The 13,030-nt window shown below is 37.7% G+C and overlaps 1 protein-coding gene across 1 annotated transcript in view; it reads right to left on the bottom strand.

Annotated features, from left to right (window-relative positions):
• TMEM163 (transmembrane protein 163) overlaps window positions 1-13,030 on the bottom strand; it is an 89,401-nt gene extending 76,371 nt beyond the window's left edge. The window contains exons 1-2 of the mRNA XM_008638270.1: window positions 12,988-13,030; window positions 9,272-9,391 (exon numbers count right to left, since the gene is read on the bottom strand). Of these exons, the coding sequence (XP_008636492.1) occupies window positions 9,272-9,391; window positions 12,988-13,030 (163 nt within the window). The remainder of the gene's footprint in view (window positions 1-9,271; window positions 9,392-12,987) is intronic.

Raw genomic sequence — 13,030 nt, 5'->3', positions numbered from 1 at the left:
CTCATATCTGATGAGAAAACTTCATTAGGATTCAGCCAAGGATCCTGTTCTGCAGTAGACGTTACTCGTTCTCAGCATCACACTGGGCAAAAAAAATGGCTCAGAGATCTCTCCAGAAAGGAGAGCTTGTGGTGCAAGTGCCAAAAGCCACTTATCCTGCAACAGTTCCTGGAAGGCAGATGCCTCTTGTCTACCTATTTTTATGGTATCTGTCAGACTATCCCACTTCCTCTGCAGTTCTTCTGTCTAGCAAAATACCAGCTGGTTATTTCTGGTCATTCTTTGACTAAGCACTGACTAATCTGCTTCTTTGAACTCTGAAGATAAGCTCCTCTGTCCCTTCTTCTGCAATATCCAGAGATAAAAGAACAGTAATGGGTCATACATGAAAGTCAGAAAAGATACATAGGAGCTCTTTATGGTTTTCCTGAAGAAGACTGCTTTGCAAATGAAGGTTAGTGTCCATTAAAAGTTATCTTTTCTTTCCCAATCTCCAGACATTTTGTTTCAGTCTTTGCCAAAGACTATGGTAATGTTTATTTGTACCAAACTAATTTGACCAGGTTGTACCACCCTTTTAGCACAATGTATCAAAGTTTCCCAATCTTTAGATTTATCAAACTGGATTTTTAAACGATGAGTGTTAATACGCCTCCCCTCACAAGGTGGCATGGCATGTGACCAGTAGGAGGACCCAGGACATGAGGTTTATGCTCTTGCTGGTGGCATTTTCAGAAACCAAAGAGTCCTTCAGCTCAGACTGGGTTATTGACCTCAGCAGGGGTGGTGCCACCTATTCACACAACCTCACCCTCTGTTGCAGTAGATTTTCTCTGCTAACACTCTGTGTATCCCCCCCAGTCTCCCAGATGCTCCCATTTCTCTCCAAGCATTAGCATGGCTTCACATCCAGCAGCAAGGTATGGAGCTGCTGGGAGCTCGAGTGTAGGTGAAAGAACACATATTTTTAATGAGATTATTTTCCTAAGTCCTCCTACAGCACAGGTTTAACAAAATAAGTCATTTACAAATAAAATTCTGTACTGAGAAAGTATTAAAATCTAACAAATTTTAACTTTCAAAGAAAGGAACTCAAACAATGTTACTGAAAAATCACAGAAAATAAGTGCCAAAAAGGAAACACCAGGCACTATCAACCTCCCCAGTAAAGCAAAAGTTATAATGTTACTAAAAAAATTAAATCAGGTACAAGTTTACATTTTGTTGCTTACATTTTGTTGCATAATAAGTTAAAAAACATTAATACTTTAAAATTTTTAAATTTCTGGCAGAAAACCTAAGGAGAAGAAAGCTGTGCACTGATTTTCATTACTTTCACTGCTGCCCATGAAGTTTCAATCCAGTAGTGATTTAAGAACTCAGAAAATTCAAACAATAAAGTGAAACTACACAAGGAATATTAAACATATATTTTCTATCATTAAGATTGATTTTCAGCTCCAGATACAAAGAATTACAAGTTCACCTTTGCCAATAAGCAAAGTGCATTTTTAAATTGGGAGAGCAGAGAAAATATGAAATGATCTATGAAAACCAAATTCTACTGGTATATCAGGCATTCATAAAGAAATCTGTTAACACATCCATGCCTTTGCACAAGCCTGCAACATCTGAGGTACTGTTTTATGGAACTGATACTACAGCAACTGGTTGAAAATACATTTGATTTTTCAGACTGCAGTGATGGTCCTTCAAAGGGCAGATGTACATCCACTTATGTGATGCAGCAAACACAGCAAGTGCAACAACTGAGACTTGTACTAGAGGATCATTTATTTTCAATTTTATACATAAAATTCAAGCAGGGTTTTTATGGACAACACTTAACACCAATCACATGCAATAAACTCAATATTACTTTTTTTTCCCCCTAACTATTTTCATGTGCTTTTAGTCAAGATACACATTTTTCACTCACTACAAGCTAGGGATGGCTGTAGGGCACATCATTCCCACACCACCCAGTTAGCACCAAGAGGTCTGCCTAAAACCCTCCCCATTCAGAGTTAAATTCTTTTCCCATAAGAAAAATTAACCCTCTACATACACCTGTCTCTAATGGCACAGTAGAATTCTCTCAGGGATAGGAGTAGGATCCATGACATCCATACAATTACTCAACAGTAATTACACCTAGTTACTTACACTTATTTGTATATTGAACCTTGCTACACAACTGTATTCTCATAGTTGGAACCTCTGAACCATCAAACACAGAGCTGCCTTTGACAGAATCTGAGCAGGGATCTGATGGCAAAACTGAAAACCAAATTTCAAGTGTCTAAAATGTCCTGCTATAGTTTAAATATAACAGATATTACATATGTTACATAACACAGATGTTAATTCATTTGAAGGATATTACCATTCTTACTGGTCTAAATATTGCACAGACTTATTTCAATCTTTTCCACACAAAATAAACCCCAACAAAACCTTGGAAAGGAAAAATAAAACAACAAAGGAAACCGTGACTGTGATTATTACACTAAGTAGCCTAGACAGTGTACTTGCACGTTCCTCATTCTTCATGAAGTCGTGTTATGGTGCTAGTTTTCCCTCATCATCAGAACCCTGTTTTAATTTCAAAATTCTTTGCGACGATCTTCTCTCATGAGGAAAGAATAAGTACTTAACAAAAGGAATTATTAAATTGCAATTTTCTAATGCAAAAATACAACAGGCTAGTATGTTTTAAAGGTTAGCATTTAAACACAAACTTAGCTGTTTTAACAAACTTCCACCACCGCAACAATTTTTTAATTTTTTGCTGTTCAAATCCATTATATCATTATCTAGCCTGTTCTAGATTCCACAGACTTCTACCATCATTTTGCCTGCCAGCTAAGGAAAAGATTTCATGAAGTGTGAAGCACTGCAGATTTTAGACCCACACTTCTGCTCAACAGCTATCAGTCTTGAACTTGACATCCATATGTTATTTTCTCCTCCCAAGAAAGTCACTTAGAGCTTTGAATGCCTGAAAAAAAAAATAGACAGGCCCTCTCTGGCCTCTCATTTCATTTCCAGTGAATGAAAATTGCATTTTGTTGTTATTAAGCACAGACTGACCTATACAAAAGGCTGTCTTCTGCCAGTGCTGCACGGCAATGGATTTTTTGTCCTTTAGATTTTATATGTAACACGGTTAGGACCAAACTCTGTTTTCTACTGTAGTGGTGCAGCTGTAACAAGGATGACAGGGAAGCACAAGTGTCACCAATATCAGAACTCTACCTTGGGAATTTGAGTTCCATATTTCATTAACACTTCTGTGAGACCACAGCCCTGAAGCATCTGTCTTTTTGTAACTGATGTAATTAAACATCCTGAGAAACATGCAAAATGAGGGCTCTGCATACTATCATGGAGGAGCTTTATTCTGTATTTAGTCTTTACTTGGTTTTAAGTGTTTGCATGGGACTTGAAATGTAACCTTCTGGATAAATGTAATGTGCTCTACTCAAGAAAAAAAAATCTAAAAAAAAAAAATCTCTTCCCAGGTCTTTAGGAGTGAGAAATGCAATTCTGTATAATTCCTGAAAGACAAAACACAAAAACCAAGACTTTTCACATTTTCAGTGATCCTGGAGAGTTCTGTTTAGGTTCTCAGATGAGACACTATAAACCCAGCCTGAGTGCTGAATGCCCATCATTTGTCTGAAATTCAGTGACCTTTAAAGGATTAAATTTCCAAACTAAAGAGCTTCAGAACCATGACCCTTCCCCTACATTTTTTATTAGTAGTGTTATTATGATTCACAGCTGTGCCCAGGGTATACTAAGTATTGTGCAAACATCAGGGAAAGCCCGCATATATTTAATTTTTCAGCATGAATAGGACTGGGCCACAGAGAAAATTATATATTTGTCAATAAATTAATATAGTCGCTCCCCATCTCAGTTGCCTGAGCAGTAGGTCTGAGATGAGGAGCGACAGATTACATCAGTACATCCATGTGTGAGCATCCAGAGGACAACACCTTCATTTGCTCAATGTTTGTCCCATGTAACTTCATTTGCATGCACCAGAGTGGAGGAAAACCAGGAATCATGTCCTACAGCTAACCCATTTGAGACTTTATGACTCAGTGTAGTCATTCCAATAACAAAAGTGGACCTGGATACACAATTTCTAAGTTTGTTGGCATTTATAACTGTTAGAATCTGAGTTAGCATAAAGCATTAATCTGAAAGCAAGACATACCCTGAAATTTGTAAGCATATGCACCATAGATTTCAAACAAAATGCCTCTCAGTGTGTGGAAGCTCCCTATGATAAATCATTTTTCAGCAATTCATTCTGAAACACAAATAGTTTTTTTATATAAAATCAGAATGTCAGTATCTGCATTTACATTTAATATCTTATCCGTGGGCCAACAGCTAATCCTGTGAAATACTCCCACTCACAGAATTCTACCTATTGAATTTCCACCTGAGATTTGATACAGATAAATGGAACTCACCTTCTCAAAATACCAGCACCTCTTACTCCACCAGACTGAACACTTACCAGGATCTGACCTTTTGCTGCACTCAGTTAATTTCTGTACAGCTGAGCCTTACCTGTGCCTGTGGTGAGCTGAAAGGAGGGATGTCCAGAGCAGCCCTGAGCACCCACCTGCCTGCAATATTTCCCCTGCAAACAGCTCTGTCCCTCTCCCAGGGAGCAGGGCCGATGCAGACCTGCCCTGGCCACGCTGGGACAGGCTTCACAAAGCTCACATTTACATTCTAAATCTTCTCTCAGTCTCCGACTACAAAGAAAGCCTTCAGTGCAGAATTTGGTCTATACATTGTTTTGATGTATTGATGTGACTCCTCCATTCACTGTGAAACAATTTTGGCTAATCAGATCAGGAAGATGAATGAACACGCTGCTTTCTGTGAATCACAAGTCTACACTGGACAAAAAATACCAGACAGAATGAGCTTGTTTTCTGCTTTGACAATATTATCAGAGATTAGCTGCCTGAGTAGAAACTGAACTGTAACAGCAGAAGCTGTATTTGTATATTTTTCAAAATTATGCTTTAGTAACATAAATGTCAAGAAAATAAGAATAATGGGTTTCAAAGCACCAGAGTTCCATTCCACCTGTTCTCTATCATGATTCTTAAACTAGGCTCAGTATGAACACAAAATACTGCAGCTACAGAAAGAAATAATAGTTGTTATTATTAAATGACTGCAGCCTTATACTACACAGATATACACTGCAAAAAAAGGAAAAGATGTTCATATTCTGTTATCATTCTTTATTCTGTTATCATTCTTTGCTTATATTACTGTAATCCAGAAATAATTATATTAGAATTATTATTCTGGCACTTACTTGGGGTGCTAAGGAATAATTTAATGTTCATTTTAATAAGCTTTATCATGCTCAGACTCTGTTTATTGCTATATATTTATAACAATGTAAATCCACTCTCGATGAGAATTCTACAAGCATGCATATTTCAGGCAGCATCTAAATGAAGAGCAAAATGTATTTGTTCACCAGGTATTGATTAGCATTTGATCATAAAAGTATTGCACAAAAAAAACCAGTGCCAGAATATTTTGAGAACACCAAATTTTCAGCCACTAAAGATGATACATGGGGCTCCACTGACCTCAAGAATCTCACACATTTAAGTCTATAGAGATTTTACTGAAGCCTTGTGCAATTTCATGCTGGAGAGCAACATCTGCAACAGCTCTCAGAGCCATGAGACCACAGTAGTTACCACAGAGTGCAGGAGCTGCGTTGGAGATGGCAGCTGGAACTTCCAAACAGTCTTTTACAAATACAGCATTTCTGTAGTAAAATTAAGTACTAATGATAGTAAGAGATCTGTTCTTTCAGCTAAGTGGAAAAGCTGATTTCATGGTCTAAGCCCTACTTGTCAATATTAGTGAATGGAAGGTGACAACTTCATTTTCCTTTAAGCAGTCATTCTGCTCCATACCCAGCCTAGCCTGGTTCAGCTTTGCAAACCCAGACACCAAACACAGTCTGGTGTACACATCAGCATTTCATCTCCTCTGTTGCACTATCTCAGGCCACAAAAGAGCCCATCTCAGAGACAATACATATCACATACCTGTTTTGCAGCAAATATATGACATATAGATATAGGCATATCAACTGTAATTTCTGCACTTTTATAATACTCCATACACAGGTTCTTTCTAACAGTAAGTCTAACATACAGAGCTCAGACCACTGAGGGCATTATCACTCTCTACAGTTCCCTGAAAGGAGGTTGTAGTGAGGTGGGAGTCACTCTCTTCTCCCAGGCAACAAGCGACAGGATGAGAGGACGGCCTCAAGTTGTGCCAGGGGAAGCTTAGATTAGATATTAGAAAAAATTTAATCTCTGAAAGTCTGGTCAGGCACTGGAACAGGCCGCACAGGGAAGTGGTGGAATCATCATCTCTGCAAGTGTTCAAAAAATGTGTGAATGTGGCACTTAGGGACACGGTTTAGTCATGAACCTGACAGTGCTGGGTTAACAATCAGACTCGATGATCCTAGAGACCTTTGCCAACCTTAAAATTTTATGATTCTATGATTTCAAGCCTCATTTCCCATAGATCATTACCTAATAAGGAAGATACTTTATGTATTCAAATCAACATGAGATTTTTCAATCTCTTTCAAAATTACCAAGTGAAAGGTCAGAGTTCAACTAGGGCAGTGTCATAATCCCACCAAAAGAAAACACCGCATACCAGTCAAGATAAACCATTCCAACTTACTCAAATGCTGGCAAAATATAGTGTTGGAGGCAACTGCTAGCCTTGAAGTAAAGGGTGGGGAGTGGACCACAAAAAAGGAAAGGAAGTTTTGTTACAAACACTTGTTTGGAAAAGGAGGCTCCTGCACCTCTTTCCTATTCTCCACATGGGCATCATTCCCCTTAGTGTTTTTCCTGCCTTTCATGTCCTCCATTCCTTCAAGTACAGTTATCAAATAACATCAGATATATATATATATATCAGTTATCAGACTATATCATGTGGGATACACTTGCAAGAAAGTATTTTGAAACCTATAAATAAAACAGAAATTTAAATGAGGAATTTATGGGGGAGTCAGGAAGAGCAGTGAGAATAGTCAGTGTAGCCCCACAATTACCACAACAAGTCCCCGTTTTTCACTGAAATGGAACATCAGGGCTGTATTTCTAACACTTCACCATTACAGACAGGAGGTAAAATGGAAGGAGGACGCTTTAAATAGCAGTTGTTTGCAAAGAATTGTCAGTGTCAGAAACCCCAAAATGACAATTAGACATTTCTATCAAACAGGCAGCAAACTCTGGTCACCTGGCATCTCTCCCAACTCATGGATTGGCTAGAGGAACCTGCTAAAAGGACAGCACTGAGGAAGAGAGAAGCCAGTGTGAGACAATAAAATGAGCAGAACTTCTGATTTTGCATGGGGACAGCAAGGTGATCCCAGAAGTCACTGTATTTTCCTCAAAGATTGAAAATTTGTAATAGTAAACACATGAAAAGCCCTGGCAATGCTTTTGTGGCATGTAAGTTTACTGCCAGCTACCTATTAAGAGATTCCATACAGATTTAATATGTATCTGTGTGGTGATTCCTCTTTCATTCTTTATAAATTTAGCTTCAGCAAACCATGAGGAAAGATACATTCCAAAAACATATAAATAGTCTGCTACTGATTTCAGTAGTTCAGTGCCTGTCCCCTCCAGCTGAATATGCAGCCACAGTATATCCAGACAGGGACTACATTTTTTGCTGTTGTTTGTTTGTTTGTTTCTCTAAACACTACCAGAGTGACAAAAATAAGGAAAGAAAAGAAAATTCAGCCTAAATAATCTTTAAAAATGTTTTATATTATCCTTTTAAAAGACACAGTTTTAGTTATCTATATTACATTTAATTCTTGCAACCCTGACAAATGAACACATAAAATAAAATTAAGCCATGTCACAATACTCCCTAAAACTATAGTGCTAATAGGTAACAAAGTTATTCTGTAACATAGCATTACCTTTAGGTTGCTTCAGTAGCAAAGACAGACCACTGTATTTCCATGAAGCAGAACAAAATGGAAACTTGTTTCACTCTCTTGTTAACATTCAAATTCTTTACAGTGTCAGATTCTGCTTTTAAGTGTTCCTTCTCTTTTTTCTTATTTCTGAACCAAGGTATTGTACCTGTGTTTCCATATAAACTGCTCTGAGTAATATATGTTAAGTTTTCAGAGACCATTTGGTCAGATTTTAATCACCTCTCCTGGGAGCTGACACCAACTTCCAGCAGCAGGTCATACAATGGAGATTAGAATAACAAAAGACATGCTGCTGTGATTCCAAAAAAAAAGGGAAAAAATAATACAAGTCTGTCTTTATCAAGCTTAAGAATGGTGTTTTGAGACTTCTTTGATGTCTCCTAGACAGAGCCCTCCTTTTGTTTGTATAAAAGCATAAATTCAATCACTTCTGCTTTTTCTTTCTCTAAAACAGAGAATGTGCCACTGCAAAGATTTTGTTTCAGATTCCTTCTTTCTTTTTGTCTTTAATGTTTTACTTAATTGCCCAATATAGAAAGCTTCTATTTTGCAAATTTGCATTGAACTAAAATTTGTATTTACACAATGTTGCATTTCCTGCCATTTTGAAATAAAAGAAATATATTTCCTTTTTTTTTCCATATAAAAGTGTTTGGGGTTTAGTTTGGATTTTTTTTTTCCTGCTCAAATTCTTTGTTTAAAGGTAAATGAGAAAAATGTCATGAAATTTATAGAAAAGCACTGGTCTAATCTCTTCCAGATTAGCATTGTCTTAGGTTATCTGTCAGCGTAATACAGATAAATTATATATTTCTCCCTTACAATTCACTATTCTTTATTATAGCCTTCCCACTACAAATCCCAAACAGATTAAAAGTTGGCTTATTTGACCTCTTTGGTAAAAGGCAACCCACTGCATAAGGATTTTCACACTACTCTCCAAAATGAACAGTTCCACATGTATAAATGCTAGCAGGAACCAACATCTCCTATTTCTTTCTCCGACCTTCAACAACCCTCTATTCTGCAGAAAAAAACCCAACAGTTTTACTAATTTATAAGCACCATGCAGACACAGGCAGCCTAGAGAGAAACCTCTTTAGCAGTTGCAAAGAAAAAAACATGAGAAAGCTTCCACAAAGAAATTCTGAGAGACCAAAAGAAAAACATAAGGGAAGAGGTCTGAAGATTGAAAATATTCCCAATACTCACTGAAAGCAGCCACTGCAAGAGCCAATGTGACAATAATGGAGACCCAGGAAACCCACAATGCCTTCTTTCTGTAGCTTTGAGCTTCATGAGGTTTTAGCCTCGTACTGCTTTCTAGTAAACCTGATAAGCAATAAGCAAAGAATGTATGAGCAATGCATTGCCCCTTTTAAAAAACCAGCTGTGTTAGTTCAGCCCTAGAAAACACATTTACATTCTATGTTACACACAGAAGCAATACAGGCTCAAAACTGCTCACATTATTAAGGTTAGGTGAATGAGGCCACCAGAAACCTGTGAGTAAGCAAGAAGAGCACACACAAGCTGTTTTGATTCCACACAGAAAGACCCACAGATGAATCCCTTAAAAAGAGCACTGCATTCCAGTTATGGAAATTCACAAATCATTATGACTTCCACCTGCACCTTTACACAAGAAATGGCTCAGTCCTCTACTCCCTCAGATTAAAACTTGTTTCAGAACTTGAGGATCCTGGGGATAATTAACATAGGAGAAAAACTTGTGCTCACCAGTCCCTGTGGAATAACCTCCCAATGCACAGGGATACACCACACATATTGATCATCAAAGGACAAGCAGGCATGCCTCAGAATCAAAGCTATCACAGCTGAAAAAGCCTCTTGAAGCATCTTGTCCCTCATCTGGGTTAAGAACACATTCCCATCTAGAACCAACTGAAGAAGCAATTCTGCCCTTGCTGCAATCAGTGCAGAAGTCTGTTGAACACAAGGAAATGCTATTGCTTTTTCTCTTTTTTGATGCTTTCAATCTGTGGCAGTCTTTTGTCCACTGATCTTAAATCACAGAGAATGCAGGTTAAACATAAATTAACGACATCCTTTGGTTTTTATTCTCTCAGTCTGAGTCTTAAGCCACTCTTAAAATGTCTTCAGAATTTTATGTATTTCCATTCTGTACATCCCATTCTGATTATTTTATGCTTAATACAACTTGACATATACATTCTTTTTTTCATCAAGTTTCAGCTCAAATCTGCTTAACTGGAGAGAAAACCTGATGGTTTTAAATTTCTTAATGAGTTACTCCAGAAGATGTGGGTGGTTCCTCTCAGATTATGAGCACTTTTCTGAGAGATTTGCCTGCCCTGAATGCATTGAACTGAGACAGAGGTTTAACAGCACAACTTTCAGTAGCTGGTCTGAGGTCTTAGACAAAGGGTGGAGAACAGGGACTCTGTAAGACTCAGCACCAGATTAAAACATAAGAGTTGAAGCTGTTACTATCCTCATCTTCCCCAGTTTTCCCTCTGATGGCTATTGCCACTTTCAAGGCAGGGACATCTGATCTGGTTCTCATGAATCCACACGATGTTTAACCAAGTTTATTAACCTTTAACAGATATTAATTTCAACTGACTGTAATATACTGGCTGAAAACTGCAATGGTTTTGGAATCAATTCAGAACTGAATCAGACATCTCTGCCCTGGGGGCAGCATTGTGTCAGCAGAGGGGCAGGCATCCAGAGGTGGTGAAATTTGAGCCATCAGATTTTATTCTGCCACTTGGAGTCTGTTAAAATTACAGGTTCTAATCCTGGCATAATTGGTGGGATTCATGCTGTCTTGGAAAAATTCTTCCTGCTTTTTACACCTCAGCTACAATAAAGCACAGAGGGTTTCTTTATAGGAGTTCAGAAAGCCACTCTGAGAATTTCATGCTTGTACCGTATTTTTAGAAAATTTAAAATATTATCACACTTTGTGCTGCTGCATTCTCCCTGCTTTATGAACGGGAAAGCATCTACAAACTTGCATGGACCAGGCCCTATACAAAAATTATTATGTCTATTTCTTATTACATGCGTTATTTGTCTAATACATGAAAACTGATAGATGACAACTCCAAAAGGTTTGAGTCTTTTACTTATAGTGCTGCACAGTTATTTCTCACATGCCTGCTTTCACTTGTGTGATTTTTTTTTTTTTCCACAAATGTTTGGCCTATCTTCTGCTACTATATATAAAGATGTACAGTTTAATTGCTGTCTGGTATGAGGTAATTTAACAACACATCTTGAAACATGGGAGGGATTTCTACTAATATAACCATAGAGAAAACACATCTTCTCATGTTTTGTGTACTCACCCCTCCTGTCCCCTCCCCAAACCAAGGATTTTAAATTATGGCCCACATCTTGTTGGAATGTAAAGCAGAGGTTTTTCTCAGCCAGTTTTGGTTCTCAATATTTCAAACCTCAAATAAACATAGATCAGAATGACACATATCCGCACCTGTTTCTTTATTTAAAGACATCTTTTAATTCATGGCTACAGCTCACTAGTACCTGGGAAGTCCAACATACACAGTTGATACTTACAAATCAAGCAATATCCTAATTAAACTGAGGAATGAATAATAAGCCCCAGAGCTAGTGCAGCACTCCTGATTACTATTCACATGTCAAGCACGTGTCCAGTATGACAGAGACTGAGATCTCTATAAAACTCAACCACTTCTGCCGTGTGTGTGTGTGTGTGCGCGTGTGTGTTCCTCTGTCTCTCAAAATGGCTGGCATATTCTGGCTGTCAGCGATGTGATCCCCTCCTTCCTGAAATAATTCAAATACATCCTCTGTATTCAAAATTTTCACCCCCAAGAAAGATCATAAAATTGTTATGAGTGTCCTGGGGCCAGCATGGAAAAATACAAACTCATTCACATGACTACCAAGCCCGTAGAACAAAAATTATTTAGGAGAAAAGACAGCTCATTAATTTACACACAAGAACAAAAGTCACAAGGTAAACCTCCATATTTTTTTCACTGACCATAAGAAAGCAAGTTTTAAGCATCCACAGGAGGATGAAAGTTAATCTTTCATCTGCTACAGAATGTTTTGCACTGCTACAAAAATAAAAAGCTAGCATCTACAAATGGAATTCCTCCGCCCTGAAATTAACATACTGAGTAATTTTATTGTCAATAATTTATTTAACACATGGATATCCTTAAGGTTTAGAAAACATGATGAACTGGCTAAATCCACTGGATTTTTAATTTATCTTTCAGTATCTTCACATATTAACAGATTTTCTTCCCATAAAAAAATCAGAAGGAGAAAAAAACCTGCCTAACAGTTGCAGAACACAAGCTTGGCATATTTGTGAAGTGATTCTAGGATATTCTTTACCATATGCTGACTTACCAGAAGTACTTTTCTGTTTGGCTAAGGGATCATTTTAAAATGTCAAGTTAGAAATTGTGGAAGAGACAAGGCTAATAAAAAAACCTGTTCACCTAAGGATGTTAATTTAGGGATCCCATCCACAAAATTATCACTTATTTTGGATCTGGCTCTTAAAGAGCAAATATCTTATTCCAAAATTTAGGGTTAGCATTTATTTTTAGCAAACATGGAAGCATCATCTCTGTAACTGCATCTGGTGTGATTCATTGGAAAGGACTGTAGGCAAAAGTACAATCTAAAAGGACAGACTGTTAACATTTTCAACGGGGACAACCTGCAAAAAGCATACCAGATTTCCCTCTACAATGACTGGGAATTATCCTGGTATAGATGGAATCAGTAACTGCAGGACAGGCTAAAAGAAAGGCACTGCAAGGGCCATAGAAAGAGCATGAAGGTAAGGAAGAAAAGAAAATCAGCAGCTTTAGCTTCATCTCCCTCATAGAAAGAGATAGGTTAGGTACAATAGACACTATCTTTGGAATTACCCTTAATGCCAAAAGGGACAGCTTTCACCTTTATCTCTGTCAT

This window comes from Corvus brachyrhynchos, unplaced genomic scaffold, assembly GCF_000691975.1.
Source record: "Corvus brachyrhynchos isolate BGI_N302 unplaced genomic scaffold, ASM69197v1 scaffold126, whole genome shotgun sequence".
Lineage (NCBI taxonomy): Eukaryota > Metazoa > Chordata > Aves > Passeriformes > Corvidae > Corvus > Corvus brachyrhynchos.
Note: the sequence above shows the minus strand (reverse complement) of the source record. Positions and strands in the feature narration are given on the sequence as shown.